This window comes from Hemicordylus capensis, chromosome 2, assembly GCF_027244095.1.
Source record: "Hemicordylus capensis ecotype Gifberg chromosome 2, rHemCap1.1.pri, whole genome shotgun sequence".
Taxonomy (NCBI): Eukaryota; Metazoa; Chordata; class Lepidosauria; order Squamata; family Cordylidae; genus Hemicordylus; species Hemicordylus capensis.
The window spans coordinates 323,637,778-323,657,898 of record NC_069658.1 but is presented as its reverse complement, the minus strand read 5'-3'; the positions used below and the strand labels follow the sequence as shown (position 1 = coordinate 323,657,898).

The 20,121-nt window shown below is 43.6% G+C and overlaps 1 protein-coding gene across 10 annotated transcripts in view; it reads left to right on the top strand.

Annotated features, from left to right (window-relative positions):
- DOCK3 (dedicator of cytokinesis 3) overlaps positions 1 to 20,121 on the top strand; it is a 448,426-nt gene that overhangs the window by 316,906 nt on the left and 111,399 nt on the right. For 9 of the 10 annotated variants that reach the window (XM_053296419.1, XM_053296424.1, XM_053296425.1 and 6 more), the window contains exons 34-37: positions 12,522 to 12,548; positions 12,673 to 12,768; positions 13,733 to 13,793; positions 14,206 to 14,299. In XM_053296419.1, the coding sequence (XP_053152394.1) occupies positions 12,522 to 12,548; positions 12,673 to 12,768; positions 13,733 to 13,793; positions 14,206 to 14,299 (278 nt within the window). The remainder of the gene's footprint in view (positions 1 to 12,521; positions 12,549 to 12,672; positions 12,769 to 13,732; positions 13,794 to 14,205; positions 14,300 to 20,121) is intronic. The other variant, XM_053296418.1, reaches the window with a different exon arrangement.

Genomic DNA, 20,121 nt, shown 5'->3' with positions numbered 1-20,121 from the left:
GGTATGGTGGCCAGAACTATACACAGTACTCCAAACGTGGTTGCACCATAGTTTTGTATAAAGGCGTTATGATAGTAATAGTTTTATTTTCAATTCCCTTCCTAATGATTCTAGTATGGAATTTGGTAGCTGCCACGCACTGAGTTGACACTTTCAGTGAGCTGTCAACTCATTGTCAACCCAAGATCCCTCTGCTGGTCAGTCACTGACAGCTCAGACCCTATCTATGTATATGTGAAGTTGGGGTCATTTGTCCCAATATGCATCATTTTACACTTGCTTACATTGAACCGTATCTGCCATATTGTTGACCACTCCCCCAGTTTAGAGAGAATCTTTTTGAACTCCTCACAATCTGTTTTGAAGTTCACTACCCTAAAATAGTTTGGTCTCATCTTTAAATTTGGCCACCTCACTGCTTACCCTAACTTCTAGATAATTTATGAATAAATTTAAAACCACTGGTCCCAGTGCAGATCCCTGGTGGACCTCACTATTTATGGTACCACTATAGTCTATGTGTCCCAGGGGCCTAAAAATTGGTTAATCAGTACATTTTGAGTTAATAAACAGGGTAGTGGGGTTTTTTGTTGTTGTTCCTTTTGACCCTAGTAGAATTATTAGCCATGATGGCCTTTGATATTGAGTAGCTTTTAACCCCCCTAACCCAGCTTATTGGGTAAAAAAATAACTTTAAAATGCATAATAATCAATAGTGAATATATGATGGCCAAAAACTTTACTAATGCAACTTTTTCTATCTGAAATAACAGACATACAGTTAAAAATGAAAAAAGGACTTAGGACCATCATATCCATGTCCTGCAAACAATAATGATTGTTTTGTAGCCTTCCTTGGCTGCATGTTGGGCATGTAGCAACAATCTGGTGTCTTCCTCTTCGTGACTTGATAGAAGTCCTGTGACTTCTTTTGTAACTAGCTGTATCCTCTCCCAGCACAGTACCTCCAGTGACTGTTGCTGGTGTCTGTCTTACCTTTCTTTTTAGATTGTAAGCCCTTTGGGGACAGGGATCCATTTCATTCATTCATTCATTCATTCTCTATGGAAACTTTTGTTGAAAATCGGTATATAAATATTTGTTGTTGTTGTTCTTCAATATTTTGAGTAATCTTGTAGCACAGTCCTCAAATGCAAGGAATAAGATTTTACCTTGGATTTTCTCCCTGTATTTTTTCTCCTTCCGTTCTCCACAAAAGGCTATTTGTTTTATTAAATGAACATGATAAGAATCTTTGCCACTGTTCTATCTTGTGGCCTCCTACTATGTTCTTGTACTGTGGTGCATCATTGCTTCCTCTAAAATCCCTTTCTGTATTCTTTATTGATACAGTCCAGTACATGTCAAACACAATATCAATCCTTTTGCTTTGATGACCCTCTATTAGAAGTTGTCTGAATACATTGGAGCTCTTCCCATGATCAGTGAGAAGAGCTCTGGGGTGGTCTGCGGGGAGAGTGGGTTAGACTTAACCTTCTTGCAGACGATTGTGCTTGCTTTCCTGGGCCAGCGGAACACCTGCCCAGACAACCGGCAGCTGCTTCCTGCAGCTCCAAGGATCGGGGTGCCAGGATGTGCCGCCACATGTTGCCTCACCCCGCAGAGCTCCAATAATGCAGCACACTTGTGCGTGGTGCATTATTAGGATCCCCCTCCCTCCCCTTTAGTGCGCCATGGCTGACACGCGAGCAAATAAATGAGCAGCTGTGGCTGACACATGAGCAAATAAATGAGGTTAAGGAAGCACTCGCTCCCTTAATTTCATTTTAAAGGGAGGCTACTTAGGCAGGTTTGCCACCATGTAGCTGCTGAGATCAAGCCCAATCCCAGCGGTTCACACACGCATGCAAAACCAGGCTGTGCTTCCTTAGCCCGGTTTAGCACGAATGTGTGAGTAGCCTCATTGTCTGCTACTAGGGGTGGAGCCACCATTGGGAGAATGGGTTCAAAGATCCCGGGCCACCGCCCCTGCGGCCATGCCTCGCAGCCCCAGACACAAACCCTGCATCTGACGTCAGACGTGGTGGTGGGGCATTATTTTGCTCCAGAACAGGGCTGCGTGACCCCATTTGGTGCTGAAATTGGCTTGTGCTGCCAATGCAGCGGGGCTGATCTCGTTTGGAAGAGATCAGTGGGGCTGGCACTACACATAGAGTAAATGGAATAGTTGTATAGCGAAGAATTAAAGGGCCACAACAAGAAGTCCCAAAGACTTATTTTCAAAACAAAGAAGAAGTCTGGAACTGGAGCCCTTCCTTCTTCCATCATATAATACTGGACAAAGACCACAGCCTCCGTTACTCAAAATCGTCTCCCGAGTTCCGACCCTGCACAATAAGTACCTATGTCTTTTCTGGATCCAGCTTTAGTTGTTATCCTTGATCCAGCCCATTATTGCCTCCAGGTAGGCATTTAGGGAGGTTATGCCTTCTCCGGATGATGTTGACATGGAGAATTAGATTTGGGAGTCATCAGTATATTGATAACACCCGGCACCAAATCTCCTGATGATCTCTCCCAGCAGTTTCATGTAGATATTAAACAACATGCCTGCCTGGAAGCAGTAATGGGATGGATGAGGAAGAATAAACTGAAGCTGAATCCAGATAAGACGGAGGTACTTATTGTGCGGGGTCAGAACTCCAGAGACGATTTTGATCTACCTGTTCTAGATGGGGTCACACTTCTCAAAAAGGAACAGGTCCGCAGTCTGGGAGTACTTCTGGATTCACACCTCTCCCTGGTTTCTCAGGTTGAGGCGGTGGCCAGGGGTGCTTTCTATCAGCTTCGGCTGATATGCCAGCTGCGCCCATTTCTCGAGATCATTGACCTCAAAACAGTGGTACATTTGTTGGTAACCTCCAGACTTGACTTCTGTAATGCGTTCTACGTGGGGCTGCCTTTGTACGTAGTCCGGAAACTTCAGTTGGTTCAGAATGCGGCAGCCAGGTTGGTCTCTGGGTTATCTCGGAGAGACCACGTTACTCCTTTACTGATGGAGCTACACTGGCTGCCAATAGGTTTCTAGACAAAATACAAAGTGCTAGTTATAAAGCCCTAAATGACTTAGGCCCTGGGTATCTAAGAGAGCGTCTTCTTCACTACGAGCCCCACTGCCCATTTAGGTCATCTGAGGAGGTCCGTCTCCAGTTACTGCCAACTCGTCTGATGGCTACACAGAGATGGGCCTTCTTGGTTGCTGCCCCAAGATTGTGGAATGCACTCCCTGCTGAGATATGATCCTACCCATCTCTTGCAATTTTTTTAAAAAATCTGAAAACCCATCTTTTCGCCCAAGCTTTCTCAGCTTCCTAATTTTTTTTTAGGTTTTAATCTCTGGTTTATTTTTAAATATTTAAATTGTTTTAAGTTTTTTGTATATGTTTTTAACTTGTTTTATGCTATTGTTAACCATCCAGAGATGAAAGTTTGGGGCAGTGTACAAATTTGATAAATAAAATAAAATAAAATAAAACATCAGAGACAATATGGAGCCCTGAGGGATACCATATGGAAGTTCAGGTTTTGAAGAACAACAGTCTCCAAGAGACACCATCTGGAATCTGCCCGTGAGGTAAGAGCGGAACCTCCGCAAAGCAGTGCCTCCCAGTCCCCTCATATGTTCCAGAAGTATGCGATGGTCAATAGTATTGAAAGCTGCCGAGAGAGCCAAAAGGACCAACAGAGTCACACTTCCTCTGTCCATTCCCAATTGGAGATCATCCATCAGGCCGCCTGAAAGCCAGTTTGAAATGGGTCAAGATTGTCCATTTCCTCCAAGACCTCCTGGAGCTGGGAGGCCACCACCTTCTCAGTCTCCTTGCCAAGCCATGGAAGGTTGTAGACAGGCCTGTAATTGCTTAACTCTTAGGGACCCGAGGCAAGCTTCTTTAGAAACGGTCTAATGATTGCCACCTGAAGACAAGGTGGCATCCTGCCCTCCCTCAGATAAGTACTTATGATCTCTACCAACCCCTCTACAACAGCCTCCCTGCCAGATATTATAAGCCACGTCGGGCAAGGATCAAGATGGCAGGTGTTAGGCCCACCATTCCAAGCAACTTGTCCACATACTCAGGTGTCACGAACTGAAACTGATCCAGGGTCATCACATAAGAGGAGCTGCTGGACACCTCGCAATCAGACTCTGTAACAATTGTAGAGTTTGAATCTAAGTCGGCTCGAATACGAGAAATTTTGTCCACAAAACACTCATTAAAAAGGTCACAGCAAGTAATTGTTGGGTTCCAAGTACTGATTCAAGGGGGAATGGACACACATTAGCCCCTGAACAACTCCTCCGGACATGAGCTTGCGGACTTGATACGGGAGGAAAAGAACTGCTTCTTTGCTGCCTGTATTGCCAGAGCATAGATCTTCAAATGTGCTCTACATTGTAATCTGTCAGATTCAAGTTGAGTCTTCCTCCACGTGCTCTAGTTGTCTACCTCACCACTTCAGCCCCCGTAGTTCTTCTGTATACCAAGAGGCCAGTTTCGAAGTGGGCTAGAGAGGATGCATAGGAGCAATTGTGTCCACTGCCCTGGTGAGTTGATTATTCCAGTTCTTCACCAGAGTGTCGACAGGGTCACCAGCAGAGCCAACACTAAATCCCTCCAAAGTTTCTTGGAATCCTATTGGATCCAGTAACCTTTTCGGAAGGACCATCCTAATGGGCCCTCCGCCCCTGCAGAGGTGGGTCATGGTCGTGAGTCCAACCTTAACCAGATGGTGGTCCGTCCATGATAATGAGGAAATCACCAGAGTCCCCACCCACGGAACACCACCCTGTTCAGAGTGAAAGACCAGATCAAGCACGTGACCAGCAATATGCGTTGGTCCTGAGACAACTTGAGATAGGCCCATCGTTGTCATGGCCACTATGAACTCCTGAGCCGTCCCAAACACATTGGTCCCAAAGTGAACATTGAAATATATGAGCTGCATTGCCAAATTCAGATTCCAGCTTCAGTCGTATGTGCTTCTTTGTGGAAGTTAGAATTTTCTGGACACCCAAAGTTTCCATTTTTTTAATTAAGTAAGCAGTCAGTTCCACCAAAGGTACAACTCTTGGTCTGTTGAAAATATCTTGTCTAATATAAAGAAATAGTTCATTATATGCGTTCCATGCTTTTCCATAATATGATTCATCATTCTCACCTTCTGCTTCCGTTGTTGGCTTAATTGGTCTTTTTGCGTATGGATATTTTATACCATGAAACATGGTACTTGGCTTCTAAATTCTGACTTTGCACTAGAACAAGAATTCAGCCATCTTCCTTTTCTATTGTATCTTCTTTTATTGTTTGATCTGCTCTAAGTTCCACACATTGAATCAATGATTCACGGTTCCTAGTACCATTTTTTTACGTGTTTACTTAATTACCAAATATGCATTTTTCTTCAAAAAAAATGGTGTAGCAGTGCCTGCTTTCTGACTAATGGACTTTCCAGTGGAATCTTCTGCCTCTAACTCCTTAGATTTCTTCTCTGTTTTAAATATTCAAAGACTTTTGTGAGTAAATTTACTTCTGCATTGTCTGTAGTAAACAACCTTTGGAACCTCTCCATCTGAAACAGATTTTGAAAGTTCTAACAGTGACAGATGTTGTCTTATTTGGGCTGCATGGAGCATGGTGGCCCATGACATTTAGTCCCTCAGGGTTAGTAATTCTCCATCATTATTAGTAGAATGTATAATGCAGGCTATGGCATTTGTTCTGACACGTTTAGTCATACTGCATGTGGGCAGTGTATCCTCAGCTTCACTTTCTGAAGACATGTCAGCAGAAAGAAAAGAGGTATCAGTGTCTTTTTCGATGTGGTCTCTGTGCTCTACACGATTGGGATTTGCACCTGCTCAGAGACCTCTTTGGAGTTTTTCCAAGCTAAATTCCTTCTATAGCGTTTAGGCAGTAGCCCTGCTCCCTCCCGTTTAAGATCTTGGCTCTAGGAGCAGGCATTGAAATCTTCTGAGACAGCCTCTCAGCTTTCTGCTATGCAGGTGGTGGCCAGTGCTAACCCCGCCAGGCTCCAGCTTAAAGCCCCCCATGTCTACTACCTTGTCTGACACTTCGGCGCTGGGACCCAAACTGCCTCTAGAGCCTACGGCTTTTACTTTGTCCTCGGGATCAACCATTCCATCCATACCGTCCGCTTCAGTTCTGACATCAAACCGAAGGACTCCACGGCATCTCTAGCCCTAAAAAAGAAGAAGAAGAAGAAACCACTACAGGCTTCAGACACCAAACAAACTCTTAAGCGGAAGCTTCCCCCACTGCCTGAACCTCCCGCCAAAAAGAAAAAGTTCAAGTTAACCTCGAACAAGCCGCTCGAACCTGGGGAACAGCACCTCGAACTTGGCCAGCTGATGCCCCTCGGACACCCTAGAATCCGAAGACTGCCTCAATACCAAAGATCCAGCCTACGAACCTGAACCCCTTTCAAAACCAGACTCTGAAAAAGAGAAGCCAGCCTACGAACCTGAAGCCGACCTCGTGGAAGAGGGCTGATTCTGAATTTGAGAGGCTCCACCCTGAATACACATATAGAGGCCATAGCCAACCTCGATGTGCATATTACCAGGACCCTTACTATTCCACTTATTACGACCGCTGACACTATCACTCCTTTCTACCATCAGAGCCACTCTACCATTCCAGACAATAGGACTCATATGAGCCCCCATGGCTTCCTACTTACCTACCTTCTCGACATTACACATCCCAGTTGGACCAGTGGGGTTACAGGGGAGCCCTTACGGACCACTCTTGATCTCCACGACACACTGTTGTTAGACCACCAACCATGACGCGGCCTCCTAGGACTGCCACAACTCGTTCACAGTCCACTGCCACACAAAAACTACCACCTCCACCTAGATCAACCTCCTTGCCACCTAAGATTCCACCACGAAATCATCCGGCCCACCCTCCAGCCTCTACGCAATTTGACACTAGACATCAGAACCTCCCTGAGACCCCAGAGGACCCTAACCATCCCACCCCCATCAAAGGTGAATCCTCTGATCAACAACCTGACTATGAAGATCCTGATATCGGATCATCTCACTCGGATATGGCTTCTCTTGGATCATCTCCACAGAAACTCTTGTCCAACCAAAAACCCAGTTCTCCCTAGGAGGACTATAAGATTTATGCAGACTACATCTCTCACATGGCTAACTCCTTAGGGGTGCAACTCTCGCAACAGGCCAAGGCGGATCCTGACCCTCTTTTCAGTCTTATTGAGACAGATACATGTGCTCTTGTGTCTCTCCCTATGAATTCCACCCTCATGGACATCACTAAATCTTGCTGGCAAAACCATCGTCTCTGCCCCATCCCACTAAGAAACTTGAAAGTTTTTATAGAGTCCATATGAACGAACAAGTGGGTAACTTCCTCCTTAAACACCCAGCTCCTAACTCTGTGGTTATTGAGTCCTCCTTCTTGAAGAATAGAAGCCGCCTAGCCTCCACCCCACCAGACAAAGAGGGAAGGAAGCTGGATACCTTTGGCAGACGACTCTACTCTGTCTCCACCCTGCTTCTTCTAATTGCTAACTACCAGGCTTACAATGCTCATTATAACAATTTTCTCTGGGAACGCCTAGCCTGCTTCCTAGACCATCTCCCTCCTAACAAGAAGGACCCAACTAAGGTCTTCCTCAAGGAAGCGACCCAGTTAGCAAATCAAGAACTTCACGCAGTCAGACACTCCACTGAATGCACCTCTAAGGTGGTAGCCACCTCCATAGCTATTCATAGACATGCCTGGCTACGCTCCTCTGGTTTAACCTACAAAGCTCAAGCATGTATCGAAGATTTACCCTTTGAGGGTGAAGCCCTTTTTGGAGAGAAGGTGGACAAAACCTTACAGAAAGTCCAACGTCTTCGCAATACTGCACGCTCTATGAGCTTCCAGTCTCCTGCCTTTCACCCTTACAGGCCTTCACCATGGCAACAGCACCAATCCCAATGCCCGCCGAATCAGACACAACAGCCTGATTGCTCCTTTCATATGCCTAGATACCAAGCCTATAGAAAGCATACCTTCTTTCCTTCTCACCGCCAACTGGCACCCAGATCCAGACCCTCACCTGCCCTCCCAAAGAGACAATGACTCCCGGCCTCACCTCAGGTGAGGGACCCATCTACCCCCCTTTCTCTCAACCTGGGAACACATTACAACAGATTTGTGAGTCCTCAATATCATGAGGATTGGATACGCAATAGAATACTCAACTCCCCCTCCGTTCAATTCCCCGATTGCTACTATACCTGCAACCACCCTCCTCTCAGAAATCGAGCCCTTACTCAACAGGGACACAATAGAACCGGTGCTAAACCCATCTTCTCTGGGTTTCCACTCCATTTACATTACTGTCCCAAAACCAGACGGTACCCTTTGACTTATTCTAAACCTCCACAAACTCAACAGATTCTTACAAATGTTTCAGAATGGTCACCATCCCTACCATCCTAGCCCTCCTCCACAGAGGGGCTTGGTTCGCCTCCTTAGACCTGAAGGATGCCTACTACCACATAACCATCCAACCCCAACACCGGCGATACTTTCACTTCACAGTGACAGGAAACACCTATCAATTCCAGGCTCTACCCTTCGGTCTGGCCTCTACACCAAGAATCTTCACAAAATGCATGGCTCCGATAGTCGCCTACTTGCAGCAACAAGAGAGACAGGTTTTCCTGTTCTTAGACGACTGGCTTCTCGTATCACACAATCCTCAAAATCTGTGCCAGCACTTAACAACTACAATCTCTCTCCTGAACGCGTTGGACCTTCAAATAAACTACGCCAAATCCAAACTCACTCCAACCAGATCCATAGAGTTTTTGGGCCTCCTTTTCAACTCCATTCAGGAGAAACTCTACCTCCCAGACTGGAAGATTTAAGCAATCCTCTCCCTATCGACAGAGGTGCTCTCTCGCCCCTACAACACGGCACGAGTTATCCAGCAGCTGCTAGGTTACATGGCTACTTGAACTCATGTTTTTCCTCACACGCACCTCAGATCCCGGGTCCTACAACAATGATTCCTCCATAGTTTTCATCCTCAATCAGACTCCCCAGCTCACCATCTACAGATCCCCTTCCATATCCGTCACTCCCTTCATTGGTGGAACGACCCAAACAACCTCTTTGTCGGCTCCCCATTCCACCCTCAGCAACCCCAATTAATCGTCACCACAGATGCATCAGAAATGGCTGGGGCACCCATATCCTCAATCTCCATCTCCACAGCCTATGGACCAGAACCGAGACTCCTCATCACATCAGATTTCTAGAACTCCTAGCATTCTTCAAAGCCCTGAAAGGGTTTCTTCCTCTCATTGCTCATTCCACAATAACGATTCAAACCAACAATACCACGGCAAAGGCCTATTTGAACAGACAGGGAGGTACGTCCTCTCCTATGCTGCTGCGCCTCTCCATCAGGCTTTGGCTCTGGTGCATCCGACAGTCCATCACTCCCATAGCCATCCACATCCAGGGCAAGACCAACATACAGGCAGATGCCCTCAGCAGGATCAGCACTACCTCCCATGAGTGGCAACTAGACCGACCGACGCACCTATGGTTCACCTCTGGTTCTGACCAACAATAGACCTTTTCGCGTCACCACTCATGTGCAATGCCGACACTACTGCTCACGGACGGGCCTAGGCCACAACTCACTGGGCGACACCTTCACCATCCCTTGGACAGGGTCTCTCAGTCTGCCTTTTCCCACCCATACCCTTGATCCCCAGAATCTTACAAAAGATCATTCAAGCCCAACCAGAATGCATCCTCAACAGCCCTTGGTAACCCAGAAGGCCTTGATTCCCTCACCACCTCTAGCTTTCCAACAGTCTCTACAAGCACCTCAAACAGATTCCCCATCTTCTCAGCCAGCAGTCTGGATATCTTCTCCATCCCAACTTACCACAACTTGCCTCACTGCATGGTGGATCAAGCCTCCTTTCCACTAGAACTCCAATGAATCCTTTCAGCAGCTCACAAACCTGCAACAGTGAAATCATACAATCACGAATGGAAGCGTTTTCTTAAATTTCTAGAATCCAAAGATGTTTCCCCTACAAAGGTGTCTGCTCAACATGTCTGCACCTATCTCCTAGCCCTTGAGGAATCTGGCTTGAAATTATCTTCACTGAGAGTCCATTTGGCCACCATCATAGCCCATTCCTCGTTAAACTCTCTCTCCTGGTTCTGTGACCCTATTATAAAAAGATTCTTGAAAGGACTATCTCACTTATATCCAGATTCTCCCATCATGGCTCCGACCTGGGACCTCACCTTAGTACTTACATGTCTCATGGGGCCTCCCTTTGAACTTCTGGCTTCTGCCTCAGTTGACTTACTCTCATGTAAGGTCGCCTTTCTTGCGCTGTCACCTCCATTAAATGTGTTAGTGAACTTAGGGCTGTCAGAGTAGATTCACCTTATCTGACTTTCCACAAAGATAAAGTCGTTCTCTGTACAGACATTTCCTTCTTACCCAAGGTTGTCTCTGCCTTCCATTGCTTCCAACCACTTACCTTGCCAGTGTTTTTCCCCAATCCAGAGGACAATGCTCAACACCGCCTTCACACTCTTGATGTATGCCATGCACTAGCATATTATGTCCATCAGACTGCTGACTGGCATACCTTCCAGTTCCTTTTCATCATACACTCTGGACCTAATAGAGGTACATGAGCCTCTCCTCAGACTATATCTCATTGGATCATCCATACAATTACCTTGTGCTATCAGACCCCTTCCGCCCTCGATCATAGCACATTCTACAAGAGCCATGGCAGCTTCTACAGCTCTTGACAGATCCATTCCTCTCGACGTCATCTGCCAGGCCACCTCTTGGGTGTCACATCACTTATGCACCACTATGCTCTAGATGTATATGCCTGCAAAGATGCCTCCTTTGGCATGGCAGTGTTGCAGTCGCTCTTCACCTGATTCCCGCCTCCAGGTAGGATTGGCACAGGGTGCAGCTTGCTATGTGCCCAATCATGTAGTGCACAGAGACCACGTCGAAGAACGATAGGTTGCATACCTGTAACTTGGGTTCTTCTAGTGGTCATCTGTGCTCTTACACGCCCACCCAACCTCCCCTCTTTAGTCTTTTTTCAGATAGCAGACTCTGAGACTGAAGAGGGAGTTGCGTGCAGCTGCATATCACCGGGGGGGGGGGCTATTGTCTAAATGCTATAGAAGGAATTTAGCTTGGAAAAACTCTTACGAGGTCTCTGCACAGGCAAAAAGCCCAATCATGTAAGAGCACAGATGACCACTAGAAGAATCCACGTTACAGGTAAGCAACCTGTCATTCTCAGTCCGTGCACTGTGCATGCAACAGAGGGATTCAATTTTATGGCTGTTGTGTTTTTAATAATAATAAAGCCTTGAGGCAGATGATGACAATGACTTTTGTGATTTCCTACTACTTCCCTACAACTTTCTATAGAAATATTATTATTGTTGAGTGTTTTCTGTACATCACTGCTTTCAAAATACTAATAAAATAATAAATATTACCATGGGAAAACTTTCTTTTTCATTTTTAACTGTCAGTCTGTTATTTCAAATAGAAAAAGTTGCATTAGTAAAGTTGTTTGGCCACTATGTGGTCACTGTTGCTTATTATGCATTTTAAAGCTATTTTTTTAGACAATATGCTGGTGTTTTGTTTTGATTTTAGATGAAAGCGACTCATTATCAAAGGCCAGGATGGCTAATAATTCTACTAGGGTCATAAGAAATCTTAAAAACACTACCCCGTTTATTTACTCAAATTGTACCAATTAACCCTTCTGGCCCATAGACTATTTGTGGTTCCGCGTATTCGCAGTCCATAAATAAGCACCCAACCTCAGCATATGCAGGTACAGAAAGGGTTAACACTCATGTATCCATGGTTCCTAGGTGGCCAGAAGTGACCTCCAAGGTCATTTCCGGGCATCCTTTTTGTTCAAAGAGCTCTTTTGGGGCTCTTCTGTTGGGGGAAAATGGACTTCCCCCCATGATTTTTCACAGAAAATTGGCCAAACTGATGGTTTGTGGGGGCATTGCTGGACAGATGGAGATCCACAGAGCACAGTATGGCATTTTCCATTATTTTTGCAATTTTTTGCCATTTTTGAGACTCAATGCAAGAACCTCCCCCCCCCGCCCCCGACTCCCATTGCCCCAATACCTCATTGTCCACAGTTTCATAACCTCCTGAAATCTGCAGGAACAGAACTCCTGCAGATAATGGGGTCCACTTTGAGTTCTAATATCAAACAGAATACCATTTGGGAAAAAGAAATATATATTTGTTTTAGATTCCATCCAAATTAGCATGTTCCCATTTTTAATTAACTGGCAGCAAAGTGAGTGTGCTCTCGTCCTGATGTTTGCTTCTTATAAAGTAGTGATAATGGATCAATTTAGTTTAATAATCTCCTTGTATTTGCTTCATGCAACATGGATTAGAACCCAGCTCTTTGGGCCATACCCAAGGTAAGATGATGATTTGTTTGAGTTTGGTGTGGACATGTTATAGGCGTTTAAAATTATTCCCAGTACTTGCCAGGCATTTGCATATTTCCAAGGAAGCCTTATACGCTGTTTTGATTTTACACAGTTTGCTGGAAAAGATTGAACAGGAGACTTGGCGGGAGACGGGCATATCTTTTGTAACATCGGTTACTCGCCTAATGGAGCGCCTCCTTGACTACAGGTAACATATGACTGTTCACCTTTTGTGAGCATCTGTTACATTGATTGATTGATTGATTGATTGATTGATTAAGTGCTGTCAAGTCAGTGTTGACTCTTAGCAACCACATAGAAAGATTCTCTCCAGGATATTTTACATAGTGCCTGTAATATCATTAATAACACGGGACACAACTTCCCCAAAAATGCATGCAATGTTTGGCCTTTAAAACAAACAAACTGTGTTTGTGTTTATGTTTGGATTTTCTGCATAAACAGCCAAACACATGTATGTTTTGAATATCATACAATTATATTCTTTTTAAAGGTTGGATGTGTTGTCAATCAATCAATCTTTATTACAGTCACAGACCAGCATAAAGTACATTTTAAAACCTAAGTAGCAATAGATTTTACACTCTAAGACTATCATAAAATGATTTAAAATATACAATTAAAAATATAAAAGACGCTAAAATATATTACTAACATAAAATGATTTAAAATATTTAAAAATAGGCATGTGACTGCACTAATAAGAGACATAGTAGACTCTGGACTACATTTTGATTTAACTATGGCTGCAATAAGAAGCATAGGAATAAACCATATAGCAGTACCCTAGATCGCATTGCATGCTTAAAAGGTTTAAAAAGATTTAAAACATATAAAATCATATGTGTTGTCATGTTGTAGCACTTTCCGAGATGACCATTTCTGTCCATGTTACATAAGCACCCATATAGCCCTTAAAAACAAACTAGAGAACTGCAAATCCTGCAGCAATGCCCTACCATTTCAGAACATTTTGTGAACAGATACTAGGGCACAATTTGAAGGCACACAATGCAGCAATCTGTTGAATCTAAATAAGTCTCAGCTGGGTTAGTGCCCAGATATGCCCCTGTTATTTTCACATCTCGCATCTTTGGTTCCTCAAGATAATTTTGAAATCTGGATATTCAACAGTTGTCCCTTTTTTCCAGGGACTGTATGAAAGGAGATGAAACAGAGAACAAGAAAATTGGTTGCACAGTTAATCTGATGGTAAGACTGCTATATCTTTGTGTTAGTTTTATTTTGGTTTGACCATTATATCAAGAGCTTTTATGCTCTTGGGTGTGTTCACATTAAAAGTAATGAAACAGGAAGAGTAAGAGTTTGCACTTCCTGGTTTTGCGCTTCTTTTGCCATGTCCACTGTTGTAATAGTGATATACAATTGGTATGAATAGGCCAAAGAACTGTACATTACTTTACACTGAGCTAAGATTACCATTTAATCAGCTGAAATCTGTAAATTTTATATGTGCAAGAGTATTAAATAGAAACAGAATGAAGACTATTTCACATGTTAAGTACATTTCTATAACTGAAAACTGCTTAAATCCCTAAAAATATATCCTAAACAAGGTATCAGAGATTGTCTTCTGAATTTCATTCTTTATCTTACTTTACAGAACTTTTATAAGTCTGAAATCAACAAAGAGGAGATGTATATCCGCTATATTCACAAATTGTGTGATATGCACTTGCAGGCTGAAAACTACACAGGTAATTATGGGGAAAAGCTTTAACTTTCATATATTCCTGAATTTTACTTTTAAATAGGCAAGATCCTTCCTGGAATGCTTTGCATAAAGATGATACATTACACATAGAAAATAAGCTAAGTAAACTGAAAATAAATCCCCTAATAAAGGGGAGCAACTCTAGAGGCACAGCTGCCACAGCTGCTGGCATGGCTTGCCAGTGGTTGGGTGGGTGGGTGGGTGGGCTGCGTGCAGGCAGCCCCAAAGTTGGGCAGAGAGGATCTAGCAAATATAATAAATGCTTCTCTGAGGGGAGGGCAGGATGCCTCCTTGTCTTAAGGAGGCTATCATTAGACCTTACTTGAAGAAACTTGCTTTGAATCCCACAGAATTAGTCAATTATAGACCCATCTCCAGTTTTCTATGGTTGGACAAGATGATTGAGCAGGTGGTGGCCTCCCAGCTCCAGACAGTTTTAAAGGAAACAGATTACCTTGACCCATTTCAAACCAACTTTCAAGCGTTTTATGGGTTGAGACTGCCTTGGTCCACCTGATGGATGATCTTCAACTAAGTATTTGTCAGTACCTAGGAAGTGTAACACTGTTGGTTCTTTTTGGTCTGTTGGCAGCTTTTGATACCATCGACATGGTATCCTTTTGGGTCGTCTGAGGGGATTAGGTGGCACTGTTTTACAGTTCTGTTCCTACTTCTCTGGTAAATTCCAATAGTGTTACTTGGAGACTGTTGCTCTCCAAAGCAAGATTTAATGTATGGAGTTCTACAAGGCTTCATACTATCTCCAATGCTTTGTAACATCTACATGAAACCAGTGGGAGAGATCATCAGGAGATTTGGTGCAGCATATTATCAATATGCTGATTATACCCAAATCTATTCTTCTATATCAACTTTCTCATGAAATAGCATAACTTCCCTAAATGCCTGTCTGGAGGCAGTAGTGGGCTGGATGAGGGAATCCAAATGGCACAGTGGGGAAGTAACTTGCCTAGGGAGCAAGAGGTTGCTGGTTCAAATATCCACTGGTAAGTTTCCTAGACTATGGGAAACACCTATATTGGGCAGCAGTGATATAGGAAGATGCTGAAAGGCATCATCTCATACTGCACGGGAGTTGGCAATGGTAAACCCCTCCTGTACTCTGCCAAAGAAAATCACATAGCTCTGTGATCACCAAGAGTCAACACTGACTCGACGGCACAACTTTACCTTTACTGGCTGTGAGGGGGTCAAGACTTGAGAAATGGCTTAGATCTGCCTGGAAGGGGTTACACTCCCCCCAAAAGAATAAGTACATAGTTTGGGAGTGCTCTCAGATCCAAAACATTCTCAGGTTGATAAAATGGCCAGGAGCGCTTTCTATTTGCTTCAGCTGATACATCAGTTATGCCCATTTCTGGCGGTTAATTACATAAAAACAATGGTACATCATGATGGTAACCTCCAGGCCTGTAATGCGTTCAAGGTGGGGCTGCCTTTGTACATAGTCCAGAAACTACAATTGGTGAAGAATGCAGCAGCCAGACTGGGCTCGGGGACAACCAAAGAGATCAAATAATACCAAATTTAAAAGAATTGTACTGGCTGCTGATGTGTTTCCGAGCAAAATACAATGTGCTGATTATTACCTAGAAAGCTCTTAACAGCTTGGGTCCAGGGTACTTAAGAGAGTGCTTCCTTAATCATGAACCCTGCCACCTGTCAAGATCATCTGGGAAGGTCTGGACAGTCCGTTTGGTTGTGACTCAGGACTGGGCTTTCTTTGTGACTGCCACAGACTTCTGGAATACGTTCCCTATCAGAATAAGAGCTTCTCCATCTCTGATTGCTCTTAAAAAGACCCTCAAAACGCACCTGTTTCCTCAAGCTTTTAATTAAAATTAATTTTAGATTGTTTGAACTGTTTTTATTCTGTAAAAATTTTTTATTTTTTTAATTCTGTTTTTGCATTTGTTGTATTTTAAATTGTGTAGACCACCTAGGGATACACATATCAGGCTGTGGGTGTGGTGTGTAGGTCAAACATTACAGCCAATGGCATATGCATCCACTATTATCAAAAAATCACAATGATCAGTAACAATCTTTCCAACAGCTACCACTGATTTAGTATCAAAGAGCTAAATCTATCAATCAATCAATCAATCATTTTATTTATGGCCGTAGGACAAACAAAATTAAAACTTTAGACAGTTACCATAGATAAATGTACATAACTAATCAAAAGCTTAGTTTTATTAAAAATGTGTGTGTGTATTTTTTTCCAAAGGGTGCTCTAATTGCTTTGGAAAATGTAACAACTCTGAATTTTTCTAAGCCCTTTTGAAAATTGGAATTCTTGATACTGAAGACCTGCTTTTGCATTTACTATAACTCACTGTATGGAAATAACTCACTTCCATACTAAAAGTGTAATACCAAAAGGTGCACTTAATTTTGTCATGAATCTGATGTCCTACAAGTAGGCAGAAGCATAGCTCAAGGTCGTCCTACAGTCTCTTATCAATTTTCAGCAAGATCTTGCTTTCCTTTTTCCACCTCACAAGAGGAAAGGTTCCAGCGTGGGAATAAAAGTAATTCAAAAAGTTGGGTTCAGTTCCAATTCATCTTTTAAAAAAAACAAAAAAAAACCTCTCTTATTCAACCACTAAAAAGCAGTTCAGTAACCAGTTCAGATACTTTGAATCGGTTTTGAAGTGGTTTAGTTATATTTTGTGCAGGATAACATAGAACTCTTTTGCTTGCATTACAGTTCTATAAAATGAATACCAAGATAACTATTTTACTTAAGAAAAAATATTGGCCAGCATGCTATGTAATGCTTCAGGCATGCAACCAAAGGATGCAATGTCCACAGTGACTCCCATTTCTGAATTGTGAATGCTCGCGTGTAGGGAGGTGATTGCCACTGATCTCTGCCTTCTCCCATAAACACTCTTTGCAAAGTCTGATTAAGAAGGTGGGAGCAGCCCTCAAGTACATTGATCTGGGTCGTGATCCATTGCCAGCCATAAAAATGGATTCTGTGCCTGTGCAGGATCTTCATGGGCAGAATGCTTCAGCTTCTTGAGGCACCAACACTCCGCCCCATGACTACAGCATGGTTGATATTTAAGGCGAGCCGGATGCCATTTTCTTCAGTTCCTTTCCTATCACCACTGCAAACAGACCTCATGTGCAGTCGCTCATCGCTCAGATTCGGTTCATAATGAGTACTTGATCTAAACAAAAAAAACCCAGGACTGATTCATTGGATTGACTCAGACATGGAAAGATGACATTAAATGGATTATGACTCTGAAGGGAGAAAAGAAATCTTGTAAGAAGTGTGTGGAATGTGGGGCAAAACTACCATCCCAAGACCTCCATGACTTATGCCTCATTTGCCTGGGTGAAGGATACAATATTTATGCCTGCAAAATCTGTTTGTCATTCTCAAAACAAATGAAAAAGAACTGGGCACTCAGATTATGCACAGCATTGTATGACGACGTTCTGAACCCACCGACGCCAGGTGAGCCAGTTCCCTCGACACTGAAGTCAGTGTCCACATCGATATTGACTATGAGAGCTGCGCAGTCAAAGCAGTCTAAACCTTTGGCATCTTCTTTGACATTGAAGGGTTTTAAGAGCCCAAAACCACCTGGAGCCTCTCCAGCTCAACAGTTGAAGCCGAAGGAGAAAAGGCATTCTATAGACAGTGTCTCTTCTGCACCAAGACCTACGAAGCTAAAGACTGTGGACTTGACAGATGATGGAACTCCTTCCCCTTCAGGGCTCCAGACTGTGAGGAAAGACCAACATCCTCAAAAACCTTTGAATACAAAAACGCCATTAGCACCAGAAAAAGGCCTCAATGCTGAACACCATTTGATCCAACAACGTCCTTCGACACTGAGGACTCCTGTTCCGAGACCAAGGTCTGTCTCTTCGGCATTGACGCCAGTCCAGTCTTCAGCGCCCTTGACACTGGCAGATCGACACTGAGGTGCACAGTCAACATTGACAACTCCCCCTTCAACACCAGTTGATCATCACCAAGCTCTGTTATCGAGGTTGAATACTCCTGTCTTGTCAGTGTCAAGGGAAGTCACTCCTCAGTATCATGAGCCTGCTCCAATGTTGGATTGGAAGTTGAAGAGAACGCAGAGTCAGGATTGGACCCAACTATAACTCAAACCCTCCTCTCCATCCTTGACTCCAGTAACAGCATGCCCTTAACAACAACCTTTAAGGGTTTTCTGTCCCAAAGTGCTGAATGACCTCATTTGGATCCAGAGATTCATAAAATCCTTACTGCACCAACACAATTAGTGCAATCTATAAATACGCACACACTGGTGTGCTATGCTTTGTCTGTGGCCCATGTGACCACTACTTTTTCTTGGTATTCCTGCAGTTTCTCCCATCATGGAACAGTACCTACTACTTCGACTGCAATGGGGTTGGGACAGTCTTCCCCAGTATGATTACCAAGAACACAGATCCTGGAAGATCTCTCAACCCAGACTATACTTTCCTCTAACTTCATCCCTGGCACAAGTGCTCCTATTGCACACTTGTAGTCAGTCTATGTCAACTCAGACAACATCACCACAGAAACCAGCAAACCCGAAGCTGGTATTTTCCACAACTCAAACAGTGGTTTCTGCACCAAATAATAAAGGTAGCCACTTCGGAAACTTAGACTCAAATCAAGGACTGAGTTCAAAAGTGGCCTCCACAGAGACTGAGACACAGACTCCAGGGCCTCCTTCACCAGCACAGTCCTCTTCTGATAATCATCATGGTTCCTCAGATTTTGAGTCAGACAATGAGGATCCAGATAATCTAGCAGACCCTCCTATGGATGTTCCTCCAGCAATGCATGTCTCTCCTACAGAGGAGATGAAAGCTTATCATTTACAAATTAAAGAGATGGCAGAAGCTCTGGGACTAGATTTAAAAACATAACTTACAACCATTGATGACCTGGTCTACAACTTTATGGCCAGATCACAGTCATCTCAGCCTGTGGCCTTACCTGTTCTTCCAGTAATTTCTCAAGCAGCTCAGTGCTCATGGAAAATTATACATACACCCACTCCTACGTCTAAAAAGCTGGAAAGTTTATACCATATGCAAGAGGCTGATAACATCTACCTCTTGAAGCACCTAGTGGTAAATTTGGTGATCATTGATTGTGCTATGACCTCAAAGTCCGGTAAGCGACATACAACACCTGCAGATAAAGAGGGATGGAAATTAGACCTCATGGGCAGGAAGGTATATTCTACCACTAGCCTTGCTTTTAAAATAGTTAATTATTTTGCATGCCTGGCAAAATATAACCATTGCCTTTGGGAAGCACTCAAGCAGCATATGGACATTTTATCACTGGAAGACTTAAAAAAACACACACAAAAATTCAAGGAGACAATGGCCAAGTCTTCTGCACTCACACACCAGCAACTAAGCATGGCAAAGCATCTGGCGGAAATGGAATTGAGGTCCATGACAACCATCATCTCAATAAGAAGGCATGCCTGACTATGTTGTGCATCTTTACAGGTGGATATGCAGGAGAAAATTGAAGGCCTGTCTTTTGACAAAAAGGGTCTCTTCGGTGAATCAACAGATTCCACTATGGAAAGTTTAAAAAATCAAAATCTGTGGCCAAATATTTTACAGCTCTGTCTACTTCATCCTATTCCTGCCAATATAGATCCTATCCAAAGCAGAGATCTGCCTACAAGTTAACCCCTGCTAACTTGACAAAGAGGCACCTTTGAACATGTTGATTCTCTTTATTTAGCAGGGGGAGAGTAACTGGCCCTCTCCACC